The sequence below is a fragment of the Bubalus bubalis genome, chromosome 8 (genome assembly GCF_019923935.1).
Source record: "Bubalus bubalis isolate 160015118507 breed Murrah chromosome 8, NDDB_SH_1, whole genome shotgun sequence".
NCBI lineage: Eukaryota > Metazoa > Chordata > Mammalia > Artiodactyla > Bovidae > Bubalus > Bubalus bubalis.
In genome coordinates, this window is record NC_059164.1 from 86479872 (window position 1) to 86500068 (window position 20197).

The 20197-nt window shown below is 39.2% G+C and overlaps 1 protein-coding gene across 19 annotated transcripts in view; it reads right to left on the reverse strand.

The window, feature by feature from the left end:
* The window catches only part of CADPS2 (calcium dependent secretion activator 2), a 591939-nt gene that overhangs the window by 239673 nt on the left and 332069 nt on the right, over positions 1–20197 (reverse strand). For all 19 annotated transcript variants that reach the window (XM_045166445.1, XM_045166444.1, XM_045166437.1 and 16 more), the window contains exon 8: positions 12119–12258. In XM_045166445.1, coding sequence (XP_045022380.1) covers positions 12119–12258 — 140 coding nt within the window. The remainder of the gene's footprint in view (positions 1–12118; positions 12259–20197) is intronic.

Below are 20197 nucleotides of genomic sequence, written 5' to 3' on the forward strand. Positions count from 1 at the left end.
TTTGCGTCCAACGCAAAAAGAGGCAAGGTGGGGCCTGATACGCTATCCATGTTCTCTGCCCTAGTATTTGCAACTGTAACATGACTTTCCGATTTTTTAAAATAGCAGTTTTACTCATTTCCAATCCTTATTTATTTCAGTGATTTCGTTTTGCCTTGGTCATCACAGGCTACATCAGTCTAGAAATTTGATCACTCAGGTTTGATCAATTTTCCTGTTATAGATTTTCACATTTCATAAGAGGGGTTGAGCCATTCTCATTCTTCTTAAATATATCATGTTTGTTTAGTTTACTAAATACTCACAAACACACAGTCCTCACAATTACTACCTACACGGACAATATTGTTCAGTCAACACACTGTTCTCAAGTAATCGTTATATCCCCATTCTTTCACTGACAGGACTGACCAATGAAAACTACACTCGCCCAATTTGGGCAATACCTTCGAAAAAGAGTAATAAACGAGCTTATTTTTAAAACTGTTTTGAATTATGATATAAGGGTTTTGGAAACAGTTGCAAACCACCACTTAAAGGGATTCTGCGAACCACTTATTTATGATATGCTTTTAATTAGGTTGTAAAGTCATGGAAGAAGCAATTGATACCTGGTAGTCCATTACATTCTGTATATATGACTGTATTTTACCAGCTTCAGTAGTTTTCCATTTTACAGTTTTATTTTCTAGCCTATGCAATTAGTTTAATAGCTACTCTATTTCAGTGGGAGAAGTAATTACTTCTACTATATCTAATGTATCTTTCAGTGCTGGTTAATATCTCTTTTTAAGCATCAATAATTTTATAGCAAATTTAACCCTTTTATTCATTCTTTCATTCAAAAAGTTTGGCACATGGTAATCAATAAATCTGTACTGAATGACCGATTTGATGAAACTAAGCATGTATTCACTGGCTGGTCAAGCAATGGTAAATAATAAACTCCATTCTACAAGGAGTTAATTTCAGCTGGAGGGACAAACAAAATTGTGGATGACTATTATTCTGTAACAGAGAATGTTCAGTGTACCTGGAACACAAATTTGGGAGACTGAAGTGAAAAGATGAGGAATATGAAGGAATTTTGCATTCGATCTTCATTTGAAAGTACATAAAATCAACCAGTTATCAGCATTTAAATCCTGTGGGAAATGTAATGAACCAGTTGTTCTAAGGATCCCTGCCTCAAGAGACAACAAAAAAGCTATAGATTTAAGACAAAAATGTAAGTGTAAGTAATAAAAGCCAGAAAAAAGAAAAGGACCTCACATAAAGCTGGAGAAGATATATGCTGGTACAACTATTGGTAAAACTTGTAGTATTGTCTTGTAAAGATAACCTGTGTATTCTCATCAGTTCGGCAATTTCACTCTTAGGTACACATTCAAGAGAAACTACATATGTGCAACAGGAGATAGAATAAGCACTGTCTCAAATAGGACAAATCTGGAAATCACACAAAGGTCTATTTGGATAAAATGGATAAATTATGTTTATAGATCAGCATATTCAGGAAATAGCATACATATAATTAAATATAAGGGCTTCTCAGGTGGCACAGGGGTAAAGAATCCACCTGCTAATGCAGGAGACACAGGATAGGGGTTTGATCCCTGGGTTGGGAAGATCTCCTGAAGGACGAAATGGCAACCCACTCTAGTACTCTTGCCTGGGAAATGCCATGGACAGAGGAGTCTGGTGGGCTCCAGTCCACGGGGCTGCAAAGAGTGAGACACAACCGAGCTTGCATGCTACATATACTAATTAATGTGGTAAATGGGACAGGCCAAGAATTAAGACTAATCCAAATTTGTGTATCTAATATATATCAGAAGAGAGGAAAAAAAGTGAATAGGATTTTATAGCAAGACAACAGTGCATAGTATCAGTTAGCCTTTGCTGTGCAATATACCACACTCAAACTTAGCAACTTAAAACAAAAATCATTTATTATTTCTCATGAACACATAGTTAACTGAGCAATTCTACTGATCTGATCTGGGCTCAGCATGACCCACCCATGTGTTTTTACAAGCTGGCTAGTTGGTCTTGGTTCAATCATATGTCTGAGACCTTAGAACAATTGGGTTGATTCAGTTCTGTTCCTCTAGTGGTCTAGCCCACATGTGTCCTCATGATGAAGACAGAGGAAGACAGAAAGTGAAAATGCACAAATGCTTTTTTAAGCCTCTGCTTATGCCAAGTTTGCTACTGTCTCAAGGGCCAAAGTGAGTCACAGGACCAAGCCCAAAGCTGGAGGGGACAATGTAGATACAGGGCAAAGGGTGTGAATTTAGGGAGCCCATTTGTTGGGTCCACTTATGTAGTCAACCCACCACATAGACAATGCATTTTGTAAATAAATATCTCCTCCTTCAATGTAGCAAAGCTCAGGAGGTATGGCCAACTAAAGAGTTTTACATAAGGTCGTAAGGTCGGTCAGTCCTAGGCAGACAGAAGAGGGGTGCTTACCCTCCTGGGGCCTGGAGACTATGTTGAAAGGAAAATGGAGAGGAGGGCAGGCTAGAGGAACACCTTGTACTTAAAGAACACACTAGGGTAGACAATGGAGAAGGCAATGGCACCCCACTCCAGTACTCTTGCCTGGAAAATACCATGGACAGAGAAGCCTGGAAGGCTGTAGTCCATGGGGTCGCTGAGGGTCAGACACGACTGAGCGACTTCACTTTTACTTTTCACTTTCATGCATTGGAGAAGGAAATGGCAGCCCACTCCAGTGTTCTTGCCTGGAGAATCCCAGGGATGGGGGAGCCTGGTGGGCTACCGTCTATGGGGTCGCACAGAGTCGGACACGACTGAAGTGACTTAGCAGCAGCAGGGTAGACAAGGGCTTCTGCCCCACTCCCCACTTCAGATTCTGTGATATAACCTGGTGGGAGCGCTTCCCTGGCGGCTCAACCGGTAAAGAATCCTCCTGCAATGCAGGAGTCCTGGGTTTGATCCCTGGGTTGGGAAGATCCCCTGGAGAAGAGAACGGCTACCCACCTCAGTATTCTGGCCTGGAGAATTTCATGGACTGTATAGTCCATGGGGTCACAAAGAGTCGGACACGGCTGAGGAACTTTCACTTTCAACTTGGTGGGAGGGGTCCTGATGAAGCAGACAGAGGGCTGGAGCTGAGCTGGGCTTATAATTTCGTGGTGTAAAGGATTCAGAAATTCCCTCAAAACCAGAGTCATGGAGATGATGTGATGGGGACTACCCAAGTTTCTGCTCAAGGGCAAGTTAGATTAAGAAGCTATCTTTCTTGGGATGCCTGTACTAGCGTGGGAAAATGTGTAATGCAGAATCAGACTAGTAGGTTTTGTTAAGTGAAAAAGTGGACAAAATAGGATTGCCTTAGTAAAAGCGTATTCAGGGTACATGAACTGACTGATTTGGTTGAAGTTGTCGGGGGTGTTGGGTACAGAGAGGAAAAGAAGTTGTAAAGATGAGATGGGGCCAGGTTTTTGGAGAATTTGAATGCTAGGCTAAAAGTGTGAATCTAATTCCACAGGCAATGGGGAGGCACTAGAAGATTTTTAGTAGTGACATTAAATTGTATTCCTAATTCCTGCATGTGTTGGAAAACAGGTAAAACAAGAAAATCAGTACAAAAGTCATTGAACAGGTTTCTATGTTGTTGCTGCTGTTAGGGCAGAGATTGCACTAGGGTTGGCAGAAGGAATGGATTTATCAGTGGGAAACACTACAGGGAAGCAGGAGCTTAACTACAATGAGTGAAGAAGGAGCAGTTAAAGACGAATATAAAGATCAGTCTAACTGGCAGAAAGGATAAGGCTCTCAATTCCACAAAGCTGGAAACAGCGGATATTCAAATTTTATGACTGCTATGCTCTTCTACTCAGGATTCTGGCCTGGAGAATTCCATGGACTGTATAGTCCGTGGGGTCACAAAGAGTTGGATATGACTGAGTGAATTTCACTTTTGTGCTCTTCTAATCTACTGTCACCGGAGAAGGCGATGGCACCTCACTCCAGCACTCTTGCCTGGAAAATCCCATGGACGGAGGAGCCTGGTGGGCAGCAGTCCATGGGGTCGCTAAGAGTCAGACAAGACTCAGTGACTTCACTTTCACTTTTCACTTTCCTGCACTGGATAAGGCAATGGCAACCCACTCCAGTGTTCTTGCCTGGAGAATCCCAGGGACGGGGGAGCCCCGTGGGCTGCCGTCTATGGGGTCACACAGAGTCGGACACGACTGAAGCGACTTAGCAGCAGCAGCAGCAGCAATCTACTGTCAAAGAAAGTTAAAAAAATTTTTTTCAGAAGTTCTGATACATGAAATAAAGACGCTAAAAGATATTCATACTCCTATAAAGGTAATAAACATGGGGGAGGAAATGATTGACTGAGTTCTAATTTTCCACGGGTCTAAGGAGCCTTCATATTTTCTCGCCCACTCTCCTTCAGTAATTGACGAAACCCAGGCCAAAAAAGATGACTTACCCAAAGTCAGTGACAGAACTGAGACCAAAATACAGGTGTCTTGGCTCTTAAACTAGTTTCATTCTACATAACTATTATCGCACCATCCTCCATCTATGCCACAGTTCAGCTACATGTATCAGAGAAATGAACCAAAAATAGTTATCTTTAAATGTCCAAATTTTTCTTGACCTTCCACCATGCTCAGACCTTTAACAAGACCAAGACTTTTGTTTTATTAATTCAGTGTTAATATTTCCAAACTTCTGGATATATCCAAATAATAAAACATACCACAGTCTCAAGTACATAGTACAAGAATTTTATAGCAAGCCTTCAGTTAAGAGGAAACTATTCCATGATAATTATATATGCTGTTTATAAAATTTTATAGTATTCCTAAATAGTTTTCACTATACCTTTTTGAAAAGTGTCCCAAATTAATTAAGATAACCAATGTATATGATCTGTGGTTTCTGAAATAATGAAAAAGAGAGTTAATCTTCTACCCTTAGTTATTTGACCTAAAATACCATTGTTTAAGATGCCCAGATGTGAAACAAGCATGTCTAAAAGAAAAAAAAAGTTATTTGGTGCATGAACAGTAGAAAAAAATAATGTATGTTAAGATGTTACCCTCCTACAGAAAAATATTGTGTTGAATAGAAATACACAGTTTAAGGTTAAAGTTACAGACTAATTTGTCACAGGAGCAGAGAAGTTTGCAAAGGAGTATAACAATTATACATATAGTTTAATAATTATTAAAGCCATGTTTGAAAAAATTTCTAACGTTATAATTAATCACTAGTTATTTAAAATGAAACCATAGCTGAATGATTTTTATTAGTATATATAAAATGACATGAATTTTAAGGCAGTTGGCAAAATAAAGTTGGCTTTCTGACTTACTCTTATCATTCTACAATTACTAAATCAATGTACCACAGACAGACTTCTATTACATAAATCATATTTAGAAAAAGAATCAATCATTTTTTAAGAATCTAGCAAATGCTTTGTCAGAAGTTTTGGCAAGGCTATAAGGAGTAAGACTTCAATGAAAATAGGGTAAGCCAGAATGAGGTAGTAAATTGGGAACTGGGAATGCAAATAGACATATATATGTGTGTGTGTGTGTGTGCATATATATATTCAGATGAATGAAGGTCAGATGTCAAAATTTTAGACAAGGGCATATAGAAGCATATAGAAAAGTCATGCTAAAAGGTCAATTTAAAATGAGGAATCAATTTTCCCTGGGGAAAAAAAAAACAAAACAGACTTATCTTTTTTATAAGGTACCCTACAAGTAAATGCCACTTTGACAAAGATAAGATTTTCCTCCTTTTGGTCTTGGACTGTCCCCTAAATTACTCAAAGATCATAAACCTTAAATAAAAAAATAATGAAACTTTATTAGAGTACAGTCATTTCACTTTAGGAGCAAATGCCACACTTGAACATTAAGATTACAACTGCAAGGTTCCCTAAGCACCACACCATAGCCCCTGAATGCCTGGCTGGTCCTCTATACAGGGAAGACACAGCCAGCTTGGGGCTTATCCTGTTCTTCCTGCTTATCTGCTGTCTTGCCCCTGAAGCAAGCAATGGGAACAGGGCATTTTATACCTTTACGATGCAAATTAAGGAGTTTTATATATGACAATCTCAAAGTATTTCAAAATGTCTATTCATTTAATAAATGTTCCAACTGTCAAGCATGACTACACACAAAGGATGATGAGATCTATACGGCAGTGATTTGGCTGACAGTTTATCTTATCAGTTTTAACTGTGAAATAATTATTCTACAGTTATATAAAGTTTTCTTTTTTATTTTTAAGGTAAAAAAAAAATCAGCATCAAGCAGACATTTGTAGATTCTAGTCATAATGCTTCTACCTATTTGTGACAATTTAAGTTTCTTCTTTTTCCTTTTCAATTGTAGATTGGTCATAATAATCATTGCTTTATTAGTTCCACTTTATTTTGTCTTTCTTGTGGCTTAAAAAATAACATTTTAATTAGGAAAACATGATTTAATAAAAATGAGGATAGCAGTACTCAGATTTAATACTGTCACTCAGCCACTAGGCTATGCTAAAGGACAATCCATTTGTTCAAAAGCACTTCTGTTTTCCGGCCACCCAAAAAAAGCAGGAAAGTAAATTCTAAAGCTGAATGTAAATTACTTAACCATTTGAAACCTAGACTGAAATTCATTTAACAGATTTATATAAGGGTTTATGTAATTAGTTTATATGACATACTTCCAAAGAATAAATGTACCCAAATTTTATCACGTGTCATATAGTAATGTTTAGTAGGTTACCCAAATTAAATATCCATTTTCATTTGCATATAGTCAGTCCTGTACGGATGTGAGAGTTGGACTGTGAAGAAGGCTGAGCGCCGAAGAATTGATGCTTTTGAACTGTGGTGTTGGAGAAGACTCGTGAGAGTCCCTTGGACTGCAAGGAGATCCAACCAGTTCATCCTAAAGGAGATCAGTCCTGGGTGTTCATTGGAAGGACCATACTTTGGCCACCTCATGCGAAGAGTTGACTCACTGGAAAAGACCCTGATCCTGGGAGGGATTGGGGGCAGGAGGAGAAGAGGACGACAGAAGATGAGATGGCTGGATGGCATCACTGACTTGATGGACATGAAGGAGTCTGGGTGAACTCCGGGAGTTGGTGATGGACAGGGAGGCCTGGCGTGCTGTGATTCATGGGGTTGCAAGAGTCGGACATGAGGGAGCAACTGAACTGAGTCCTGTTTAAAAAAAACTATAATGTATAGACATGGGCTGATTACCAGAAACATGAGTTTTAGATTGGTTTTATTTTTCTTTTTGGTTCAAAAAAGATCATTTTAAAACACAACAGTTAAGGTCCAAACACCATTTACTTCATTTATTTTAGATATTCTTTTACATTAAATTATACACTATCCTCTAAATCACTTCTAAACCTTTAAAGTTCTTTAACTTAGGAATGTATTCATTACTTTTTCCTTAAAACACTAAGGAGCACACTATTATCACTTCCGTCACTATTCCTATTAATATTTTTGCTGGTTTACACATGGTGGGAAGTAATAGGGGTTCAAATGGGTCTAAGAAACTTATATAGTCAGGAACACATAAAATATAGATAACATTAATAAAAATATTTACATAGTGATAACAGGGCCATATACATATATTAAAAAAGGAGAATTCATGTTAAAACAGTTCATATAAGAGAGGGAAATTGATCACTGTTGTCCATACCATTAAAACAGAGAAAAGGTTTTTATGATGAATGTCCCAAAGATGTCTAGCTCTGAAAAGCTCTCCGAGCACAAAAAGCCATAACCCTCCAATTTATTGTTTGATTTGACAACTGTAAAGATAAATTTTTAAACTCTCTTTTAATTATTCATTATTCATCTGTTAATCATTCATTATAGGATTACTTATTGATAGAACATAATCCCGCCCAAAAGCAAAATGCTATTAATCTACTATTCCCATGTATGCCTACATTACCAATTTGGCATATGAAAGAGCACTAGAAAGAAAAAGGTTGGGTGACTTTTGCTTCTTCAATGTAATTAAGTTCAGTAAAATCCATCTATGAAGTACCAAAAAGAAAGGCGAATATGGTTGTGATAGCTATGATTATGCGTCAATTCATATTTTTCCATATATATTTAAACACAGGGTGATATTTGAACTGTTTAAAGCTGTTACCTCAGAGGCACTGAGAAACCTAGACAGGTGCTTGTGGTCTGCCCAGAGCGATAAATTACTATTACAGCAATGATGAAATTCTGGTTGATAATTATTATTATGTTCAATAATGGTCTTATATAGCCTTTTTGAATAACTATTAGGAAATACAATATTCTTAGTTATGCTTCATAACATACCAACTAGCAGAACAACATCACCGATATTTTCATTTCTAGAATTTCTTTTTACATGCCATAAACTGCAGTTACCTGAATGTTTGGAAATGCTTGCCGGTATCTTTTAGTGAAAGTCAAGTGAAAGTGTTAGCTGCTCAGTCGTGTCCGACTTTTTCCAATCCCATGGACTGTAGCCTGCCAGGCTCCTCTGTTCATGGAATTTTCCAGGCAAGAATACTGGAGTGGGTTGCCATTCCCTTCTCCAAGGGATCTTCCCGACCCAGTGATCAAACCTGGGTCTCCCACACTGGGGTCAGATTCTTTACCATCTGAGTCACCAGGAAAGCCCTTAGTAAAGGTAAATCACGACAGTTCTTAAGTTTTGCAGATTACATTCAGAGACTATGATATATTCTCCTTAGTCATCTCCTTCATCTATAGTCTTGGGCAGTAGTCAACTCCAGAACCATTCTGGGGGTCCTAATTTAGCCAGAGGGCTCTAAGATATGATATCAATCAATTCTCCTTCATTGCAAAGGAATGATAAAAAGGGAATATACATATAAAGTCTTGAAAGGCAGGTGGATTGTCTCACCTGACTGGAATATTCCAGAGCAAGAAAATGCCAAGGATGTGAGAGCAGAACTTACTCTCCACAGGAGCTGAAGGCTTCAGAACCTGCCATGTGCTCAACTTCATATTCAGTTTGGTTCTTGGGACAATCTGAAGGTTCTAAGGGTATTCACCATGGTGCTGCCCATGTGTAAATCAGGGGCTATCTTGGTGTAGCAGTATACAGGTTCCCATTTCTTTTTTTAAATATATATATTTATATATAAATATATTTTGGCTGCACTGGGTCTTAGTGACAGCATGTAGGATCTAGGAGGGATTGAACCTGGGTCCCCTGCATTGAGAACTCAGAATCTTAGCCACTGGACCACCAGGGAAGTCCCCAGGTTCCCATTTCTTGTGACATTATTCATCAAGAGACTGAATTCAGAAGAGTAGGGAATTAACTATAAGGTTTGAAACATAATGTGTTCCTTTATATCTCCCTCTAGTATCTATTACTCTGTAAGTATTTTAGAGCAGTAGTACTCTCTCTAGTCTAAGCACTCTCCAGAACCAAAATTGTCATGGTTAGCTAACGGCCCTTCCAGATCTCCTGCCCATGTACACCCTATGCCAGATGGCTGGACTGCCTTTCTTCCCCACTGCCCACCGGCTGAATTTATGCCTCAAGCTTCATCTCAAAAGTCAGCTGTCTTCTGAGACTTCCTTTGACCAGCTCCAGCAAGAATCAGGTATTATTTCCACCAGTTCCCACTCCTCTTTTATGGTGCTTATCACTCAGTATCATCATTATTTGTCTACAAGCCTGAACCCCTGGCTAGTCAGTTCCTTCAGGCCTGGGATGGTATCTCACTGAGGTTTGTTCTGGCTGACACAGAGGAAGGGCTCAATCCATGACTGCTTTGTAAATCAACAGTGAGCAGATAGATGGACGGGGGAAGAAAGAGCCCTAGGTTTTAAATCCCAGGAACTCTATCTGAGTCATAGTTACACTGAGCATCACTGCATTAAAGATACGATACTATGGGATATGTAAATTCTTGTTCTTTCTCAGAGCCTACCCACTGAGGTCTTTTTTGCCCAAATATGACTGGTTCTGACAAAGCATACGCTATTGCCTGCTAAAACCAAGGAAGCCATATGGTCCTTAGAGGCTCATCTCAGCTGCAGAAGGTACCTCTGGGTTGCCTCCTGCTCAGTCTAACTTTTCTCCCTAATGGTCATTTGAAGAATCCTTATCTTGTTGACTTACCAGTTAACTCTGGCACAATGTTAGTGATTTAGCTCCAAAACCAGCAGAGATGCCTCTTTGTACAAGAAGAAACAGAAACTGTTAGGTTTGTGGCTAAACTTTCAGTTCAGTTCAGTTCAGTGGCTCAGCTGTTTCCGACTCTTTGCAACCCCATGAACTCCAGCACACCAGGCTTCCCTGTCCATCACCAACTCCCAGAGTTTACTCAAATTCATCTCCATTGAGTCGAAGATGTCATCCAACCATCTCATCCTCTGTTGTCCCCTTCTCCTCCTGCCTTCAATCTTTCCCAGAATCAGGGTCTTTTCACATGAATCAGTTCTTTGCATCAGGTGGCCTAAGTATTGCAGTTTCAGCTTCAGCATCAGTCCTTCCAATGAACACCCAGGACTGATCTCCTTTAGGATGGACTGGTTGGATCTCCTTGCAGTCCGAGGGACTCTCAAGAGTCTTCTCCAACACCACAGTTCAAAATCAATTCTTTGGCCCTCTGCTTTCTTTATAGTCCAATTCTCACATCCATACATGACTACTGGAAAAACCATAGCCTTGACTAGGTGGACCTTTGTTGGCAAAGTAATGTCTCTGCTTTTTAATATGCTGTCTAGGTTGGTCATAGGTTTTCTTTCAAGGAGCAAGTGTCTTTTAATTTCATGGCTGCAGTCACCATCTGCAGTGATTTTGGAGCCCAAGAAAATAGTCTCTCACTGTTTCCCCATCTATTTGCCATGAAGTAATGGGACCAGATGCCACGATCTTAGTTTTCTGAATGTTGAATTTTAAGCCAACTTTTTCACTCTCTGCTTTCACTTTGATCAAGATTCTCTTTAGTTCTTCTAAGCATTCTGCCATAAGTGTGGTGTCATCTGCATGAGGTTATTGATATTTCTCACAGCAATGTTGATTCCAGTTTGTGCTTCAACCAGTCCAGCACATCTCATGATGTACTCTGCAACTAAACTTTAGTCATGAAAATCGTTCCATTTTTTTTTTTAATTTATTTATTATGGCTAGCACCCTAGGCTAGAATTTGGCTGTAGCGAGTCATAAAGCATTAAGCTGGGAAAAATCTGGGTTTAAATAAAGGCTCACTGAATTGTATTCATGAGTTTAGGCCTATTTCCTCATCAGCTACAAGGTAAAAAGGAACCTCAGAGATAAAAGCTGACACTGACCCATGGCAATCCCCAGGGGCCAGTCCCTGCACTATCCACAGGATCAGCTTCCTCCCATATTGATCTGGTTTCTCACTCACATACTGGATGAATACTCACAGCCTTCCCATCAAATCTTATACAGTCTCTTGGGTTATATGTGAACCAGCATTTAACTTTAGTCTATGTAAGTGTATTTCTGGTAATCTGAAAGCTAGGCGTGTTTGAACTATTACTGTATTTTGAAAAATATGTCTTCAATGTTACTTCCATACATCATTGTTCTTTATCCATGTAAATGATGTGTAATACCAGTGTAACCAAGTACCAATAATATGTTAGCATGCAAACAGTTACACTAACTAAATACTCATATATTTAGCTATAAAAATGTCTATACATTTAAAAAATTAAGTTAACCTAGAATGAAATTTGAGGCTTCCCTGATGGCTCAGATGGTAAAAAATTTGCCTCCAACGCAAGACACCAGGGTTTGATCCCTAGATCGGGATAGATCCCCTGGAGAAGGGAATGGCTACCCATTCTAATATCCTTGTCTGGAGAATTCCATGGACAGAGGCGCCTGGTGGGTTATAATCCATGGGGGTGCAAAGAGTTGCACACTAGTGAGCAACTAATGCTTTCACTTGCACCCTTTTCACGAATGTAATTTTGGTGGGGGGGAATTCCATGTGAATGCCCGATACTTTCTCCGAGGAAAATGACAAAAATGATACCATGAAATTCAGTAATTCAGAAGAAAAACCTCTTCAAGTACACACTCACCCACTATGTTTCATATGTGGTGGTTTATCCATTCGCACTGCCAATTTGATTTTTAAGTCCGAGTCCTGGCTATTTTTTGGAACTATCATTCGGTGCAACTCAGCTGATTTGGAGCTATTGGAAGTTGGGTATAATATCACCTGTAAGGAACAAAAAAGAACACATTTAGGTGTATAATACAGAACTTCTAAGGAGCAGAATTCAATCTTTTCTATACATTTTCCTGTCTGAAAAGTTGGAGTCGCACCTAAATGTGTTTGATAAATCATTTCACTCCCACCACAGCAAATGGGTTTTCAATAAAGACTCCTTTATTTTTTTTTGACAAATATGTGTTTTCATATTATCACATAATGAGTTTTCTTCCTGTGTCACTTCATAATGAATTAATAGCACAGCAGCTACATTGACTTGCAGTTGAAAAATACTTAATAGACACCTATAATTTCAAGACCACTCTAAGGAGTTCAGAAAGAAATGGTCTTTGAAATTACAGATAGCATGCTCAAAAAGCAAAACCAATTATTGGAAGTAGCAAACGTATACCTCATGTTTTAATATTTTCATTGCAAAGCAGTATTAAAGGAAATCAACTCAATTAGAGATGGGAAAGATGGATGACCACACATCCATCAATACCCAGGAAGCTTTTTCCTGACTACATGTTTTCAAAACTATAAAGATGATATTATGAGGACTCTAACAAAATAATTATTTTTCATAAAACTGCCAAACTATCAAGTCATTATTTCACAATCCCACAGTCCCACAGAGACAACATGGGCAAGAAATGCTCTTCAGATGCTAGGTATCAATTAGATAAAAGAAAAAGTATTGTCCCCTTTTCACTCAGTCATGACACCTTTTAGACACAGCCTATATTCAAGTCTTAATGATTATTTTTAAATGGAATAAACATACGGAACTCAGGACATTATATTTTCAGCTATCCTTATTTTAAACTAACGTGAAAAAGTAAATAAACTTGAAGTTTCTAAGTAAATGGGAGAACCATAAACATGCTTAGGTATGATAAAATGTTTTTAAAGCACAACACGGCAACTGAATTTGGTGTACTCTGCAGAAAATAAAAAAATCTTCGTTTCCACATGTAAGTGAAAATATTCACGAAGAAATCTTCAGGCAAGGCTCTTTCTCCAAGAGAGACAACACAGTCATATCATAAAAGCTTCTCAAACTAGTCTCAACTTCCAAGTTGTTAAATGTATCTACTACCTTGAGACTTTTCTCTAGCCCATCCTAGAAGCCATAACCAGGTTCAGTCCAGCATTTCTACACTTGAGCATATGAAGGCTCAGCCAAGAGCAGATTACATGGCATTTGTGATGTTTTCAAAAATTATGATCAGATTCTAGAATTTATTCTTTTTGACTGTTGGAGTAGCCAATGGGATATTTTACAGAAACTTTAAACAAATGGTAAAGGAAAACGAGTTAAAGGTTCCTGGCTCAAACCAGCAGACAAAGGAATGTCATTTTTAATTCAGGCTGCTGCTGCTGCTGCTGCGTCGCTTCAATCATGTCCGACTCTGTGCGACCCCATAGACGGCAGCCAACCAGGCTTCCCCTCCCTGGGATCCTCCAGGCAAGTACACTGGAGTGGGTTGCCATTTCCTTCTCCAATGCATGAAAGTGAAAAGTGAAAGTGAAGTCGCTCAGTCGTGTCTGACTCTAGCAACCCCATGAACTGCAGCCTACCAGGCTCCTCCGTCCATGGGATTTTCCAGGCAAGAGTACTGGAGTGGGGTGCCATTGCCTTCTCCTTTTAACTCAAGAGATGATTCCAAAAAAGAAGCCAAGACTAAGACAGAGCTATACATCCTCTGTAGTTGTAACTGCTGTTTCCCTAGCAAGTCTGGAAAGCTTTTTCTATTTCTCCCTATCCCGTCTTTAAAAAATAAAAATTTGGCATGAACCACCTACAGACTTTATTCCTTTTAAATTCTTCTATGTTGATATGAAATTTGGTATTGTTCCAAACTCCAAACGTCTCATACAGGAAGAGAATATTTAAAACTTTTGACAATTTCTTATTCTTTAAACGCCAATAACAGGTTACTAAAAAGGTCCAAAAATAACTATTTGCAGTTGATTCCCAAATTAAGGATCATCTCAGTACTGAGCACCATAATCTCTGTCACATTTTAATTTTCTCATGAATATCTCTAACTGAAGTCAGTGGAAAGATTTATTGCTTATCTCTGTTCAATTAAACATTTAAGGGCTTACTATGTGAGGACACAAAGATGAAAGAATAAGTGAGGAGCTCATGGCTTCTTCCTATTGGAGCTAAAAACTCAGATGATATATGGTAATATCACTTCTTTCTACCGCCTTTCTATCCCTTGGGGTGCAGCAGTTTACTGATTTTGTTAGCCTCTAAGTTTATTCAACATCATTTGTTTGGTGTCTCTGCTCTATTACACATGTAGCTAATTTCCAGTGTTAAATTTCCTCCATTGAAATAACCTGGGATTTTCTGTTTTTTCTGGGCACACTGTACTTACTAACTGGAGAAGGCAATGGCACCCCACTTCAGTACTCTCGCCTGGAAAATCCCATGAACGGAGCTGCCTGGTGGGCTGCAGTCCATGGGGTCGCTAGGAGTCGGACACAACTGAGCAAATTCACTTTCACTTTTCACTTGTATGCACTGGAGAAGGAAATGGCAACCCACTCCAGTGTTCTTGCCTGGAGAATCCCAGGGACGGGGGAGCCTGGTGGGCTGCCGTCTATGGGGTCGCACAGAGTTGGACACGACTGAAGTGACTTAGCAGCAGAAGCACTTACTAACGGTACGAACACTGTACTTAAGGTGCAAATACTCTCATGTGTAACAAATGAAGGCCCATGGATATGAAATCTACTGCTTCTAAAAATGGTACTGGTGAAGAAACTCTGTGAAATGGTGACCAGATTTCCAAGTAGAAAGTGATCATACTCCTTTACATGATTCAGCCATGGATGACAAGACAAAGAAGTTTCTAAATGTGCAGAGATCAAAGGGCCAGGGAGAATAAAGGATGAAAAAATTCTTTTTAAATGCACAATAATGCAATAATTTCAAATGCATAATAATCAAAAACTCCTGAATACTGCGAGGCATGGAGCCTTCACAGGGTTTGCCATGGCAGCATCTCATTGTTCTCATTGGACAAGTATTGCTCTGTATTTCCCACTTCACATTTGTTTTGAATGAGAAACTTAATTGCAACTTTCCTGCCCCCTAATAAGTTGCTATATATTAGATTTGTGCTTGGGCAGAGTGGGGAGGGGAGGGGGAACAGTAGGCAGTTAACATAAACCCTAGTTTATTGGTCACTAGGCTCCAAAGAGCCACAGCTAGATCTGATTGAGATGCTGGACTTTGGACTGGAAGTAAGGACAGGATGAAATTTTGGGCTGTTTCCCTTGAGTTGAACTGAAAGCATTCTATGGGTGGGAGAAAGGGTAACAATTGTTGTTGCCTTGGCTAGAGGGGTGAGCTATGACAGATCATCTAACTGTCCACCAGGATTCATGCTTTCACTAGTACAGAATTGGTACCAGGAAGCAGCTAGCCAGCCATATCTTCTAGCTCCCCTTGCATCTAAGTAGAAACACATGAAAGTTCCAGCTAAAGGAGTATGAAGACAAGTGGTAAGTCTTTTGGGGTAATGATGATTAAGATATAAGTATGCCTTATTCACTTATTTGCTAGCCAGAAGTAGAGGATTACAATGTTCTAGGAAATGAGACAGCTGTAAGAGGGTGGAAACTAGAGTCCTGAATCACCATATGGAGGAAATCTACCTCAGGAACACCCACAATAAATGCCTGAATAGTCACTGGAAGGACTGATGCTGAAGCTCCAATACTTTGGCCACCTGATGTGACTAGCCAACTCACTGGAAAAGACCCTGATGCTGGGAAAGATTGAGGGCAGGAGGAGAATGGGGTGACAGAGGATGAGCTGGTTGGATGACATCAATGACTCAGTGGACATGAATTTGAGCAAACTCTGGGAGACAGTGGAAGACAGAGGGGCCCGGTATGCAGCAGTCCATGAAGTCGAAAAGGGTCAGACACAACTAAGTGACTGAACAACAACAATTGTTTTAAAATTTTGAAATGTTGTCATTTGTTTGTTATAGCATATAGTAGTATACTAACATTACATTAATAGAGCTTTGCTGCATGAGACTTGCATATCTAGTTGAGTGCTTCAGGATTTTTATTTCATAAGTAGATAAGCAGTTCTTCTTCAATAGGACTTAGTTCATGTTCAGAGAGGGATGTCTGATGTTGCTGTACATAATTAAATAATTATGTACAATAATTAAAATATTTAGTATGCATAACATTTTACTAATGATTCTTCTCATATTTTAGTTAAATCATGTGCTCACTTGCTCAGTTGTGTCCAACTCTTTGTGACCCCAAGGACTGTAGCCCACCAGGCTCCTCTGTCCATGGGATTTTCCAGGCAAGAAAACTGGAGTAGATTGCCCCTTCCTTCTGCAGTGGATCATCCCAACTCAGGGATTGAACCTGTGTCTCTTGTGTCTCCTGCATTGGCAGGCAGATTCTTTACCACTGAGCCATAAAGAAAGCCCAACAATTCTTCTCATATTTTAGTTAAATCATGCTGCTGCTGCTAAATCCCTTCAGTCGTGTCCGAATCTGTGCAACCCCATAGACGGCAGCCCACCAGGCTCTCCCATCCCTGGGATTCTCCAGGCAAGAACACTGGAGTGGGTTGCCATTTCCTTCTCCAATACATGAAAGTAAAAAGTGAAAGTGAAGTTGCTCAGTCGTGTCCGACTCTTTGCGACCCCATGGACTGCAGCCTACCACGCTCCTCCGTCCATGGGATATTCCAGGCAAGAGTACTGGAGTGGGGTGCCATTGCCTTCTCCAAGTTAAATCATAGCTCTGTACAAAATAGTTGGCTTCTCATATTATTTAGCAAAATAGCTTGTTCTTTGCTATTCATTTCTCTTAGCTTTTCTACACACATTTCTGTTTCTAGTCTTCTTAGTTTATTTTTATCACCAACACATGAAATGACTTGTTATTTAGCATAACACAACACATTTTACCATTTATTTTAAATATAAAGCCAATGTATCTTCTTCATAATAAAATGGAAACATTACTTTCCATCTTTGCTAAAGTGTAATGGAAAACAAAAAAGAAGTTTTATTCAGGCTTTGTTTAAAATTGTCAAATTTAATACTAAGGAAGATAAAGAAGTGTAAAAGCATATATACATAATATTTAGAGTAATATGGAGTTCAAAAGGATTTTCCTGTTAAAATATACTTGTACAAGCTGACACCTCTACATTTTTTCCTATTACATTAATTAATTAAAGCCAAGCCACATGCATCTGTACATATGCACATATTAGTGTACATATACACTAATGTGTATATGAATTCACACCTTAATATGTCCCTAAACTGTTTCAAAACCTGAAAAACTAAAAGCTTGGGAAGGGGGTATCTCGAATAACTGAGAGGGAGCTAGGTAGGATCTGAGTGAGATGAAGAACTCACCATCTTTGCCCATAAATCTCTCAGTCCAGAGGAAGAAAAAAGACCACATGACCATAACAACTGCAATGCAGTCTTTGAGTAAAATAATAGTTACATATTTGATATGAATCTAGCTCAAAGGCAGGTGCAATTGACAAATTCTTGAAGGAATCAGAACAGACTTCATGGAAGAATCACCACTTCATTTTGGAGTCTAAAAGAACAGATATGATTTGCAAGAGAAAAACACAGAGGAGGGCCTGCTAAAGACAGGAGGCTGTTGGAACTGAACCACCCTTAGAGTGGCACCCTAAAACAGGCACATAGTCCCATCTTGATACTGACATTCGTCCCACCACCTTTGGTTATTAAGCCCTGCCCCAAGCTTGACTGGTCAGCTCTTTGTTCTCTGGGACCTATGCTTAATCAGTTTACACTGTTTGCCACCAACAAAACGTCAACTGATACAGATGTTCATTACATTTTTTCTGCCATGTCAATTACTCTACTGCATCCAAAGGGAAGGAGAGGACCCTGTGGAACATTAACTTTTAAGGGTGAAGAAAAGAGAGAACTCCATAAGTAAGACCAGAGGTCAAGGAGGCAGAAGAAAAACCAGAAGGGTGGGATTTACTACATTTAAGGCAGCGAGTGTTTTGGGAAATAGGAAGTGGCCATTGATGCCAAGCACAGTGAGGATGGAAAGGCCATTATTGTTTGGTTTAAAAATGGAGAAGTCACTAGAGACATCAACAAGAGAAATTTTAGGTGAGGCACAGTATAACGGTTTGAGGGATGAAATCAATTAGGGATGGGGGAAGACATCACTTAACTATTTCATGAACAAGATGGGACAAGATGAGCCAGATCACTTTGGATGGAAGGGACGTTGTGTGCAAAGGAAAGGGGGTGAGGATATGGCCATGTAGACTGAAGAGGGTAAGGAGATAGGAAGGTTGTACTGATAGGTGAGACTGGAAAGGAAGACTGGGGATAGACTGTAAAAGCATAAGTTTTGCTAAGGAGTTTGTATATTATCCCATAACACGTAGTCAAAAGATGCTTCTAAACCAGAGAATGACAATCAAAATGTCGTACTCTTGTGTAAAGAAAATTTCCACCTATCCAGCTGTATACATTCTGGAGAGGAGTCATGTGCAGTCAAGTGTCTAACATCCAGTTAAGAAATGAAATGGCCTTTAAAAATACATCTTTAAAACAGAGTAAGAAGGGACTGCAAATGCTTTTAGCTAGAATGTTTCAATTTGTGATTAGATTTTTTTTTTTCCCCTGACAATCAGATGTCCTTGAGACATAGGGTGTTTTAAGGAAGTGTCCAAGGGGACGTCACTCCAGACAAGTAGAGCTATCTCTATGGGAAACCTTGACTTTGGGGGTTCAGTTGACATTTTTCTTTCTCCTTCAACTGAGAATATATTTTGCTGTTTAGCAAAGACTCATGATGACTATTCCTGGTGAACCTTTCAAGTACCTTGTTGAGAGCTTAGAAACTTGATAAAGTATGTACTGTGAAAGGACTAACTGGATTTACTTCATTTCAATAAATTTTTTAATTAGCACATGCTACTAACTAGCATATTTTCTCCAATATTCAAGTCCTATATTTTCAGTGTGTGAAGAAGATTTTTCCTAAGAAAAATTTACATCCTTAAGTAACATTTTCCAGTGTTTTAATACACTTGAGGTTGCTTAGTCTAAATTATTTCTCTTTTTATTTAATATCATTGCCTCCTATCCTACTTAGTTGAAACAAAGAGCAACCTGGTCACTTTCACAAGGGGTTTTTGTTTTTTTTTTTTTTTTTGCATATTGAAAGACTTGCATTAAGTCTGCAGTCAACTTATGGTCTATAGGCTAAATCCAGTTTCTTGTATTTTCAAGCTGGAAAGAATCCTGGAATTTACAACATAGAATTGGTCAAACCTGCAAGCTCTTAAAGAAGTGTGCCATTGACCTGACAGAAAATTACACATTTCCTTCCTTCTATATGGTACTTTTTTAAAACAGGAAAAGCCATTTTGAAAAATGAGTTAAACAAGAGAAAAAGAAAGTACTATCTGAACTAGGGGCTTCCCTGGTGGCTCAGACAGTAAAGAACCCACCTGCAATGCAGGAGACCAGGGTTTGATCCCTGGGTCAGGAAGATGCCCTGGAGGAAGGCATAGCTACCCACTCCAGTATTGTTGCCTGGAGAATCTCACGGGGTCTCAAAGAGACAGACACAATTGAGCAAATAAGCATGGACTATCTGAACTATGTGTTTTTTCTTGGCATTAGATTTTTTTTTTTTTTTAAAGAGAGGTATATAAACTTTGGGAGAAGGCAATGGCACCCCACTCCAGTACTCTTGCCTGGCAAATCCCATGGACGGAGGAGCTTGGTGGGCTGCAGTCCATGGGGTCTCTAGGAGTCGGACACCACAGAGCAACTTCACTTTCACTTTCATGCATTGGAGAAGGAAATGGAAACCCACTCCAGTGTTCTTGCCTGGAGAATCCCAGGGACGGCGGAGCCTAGTG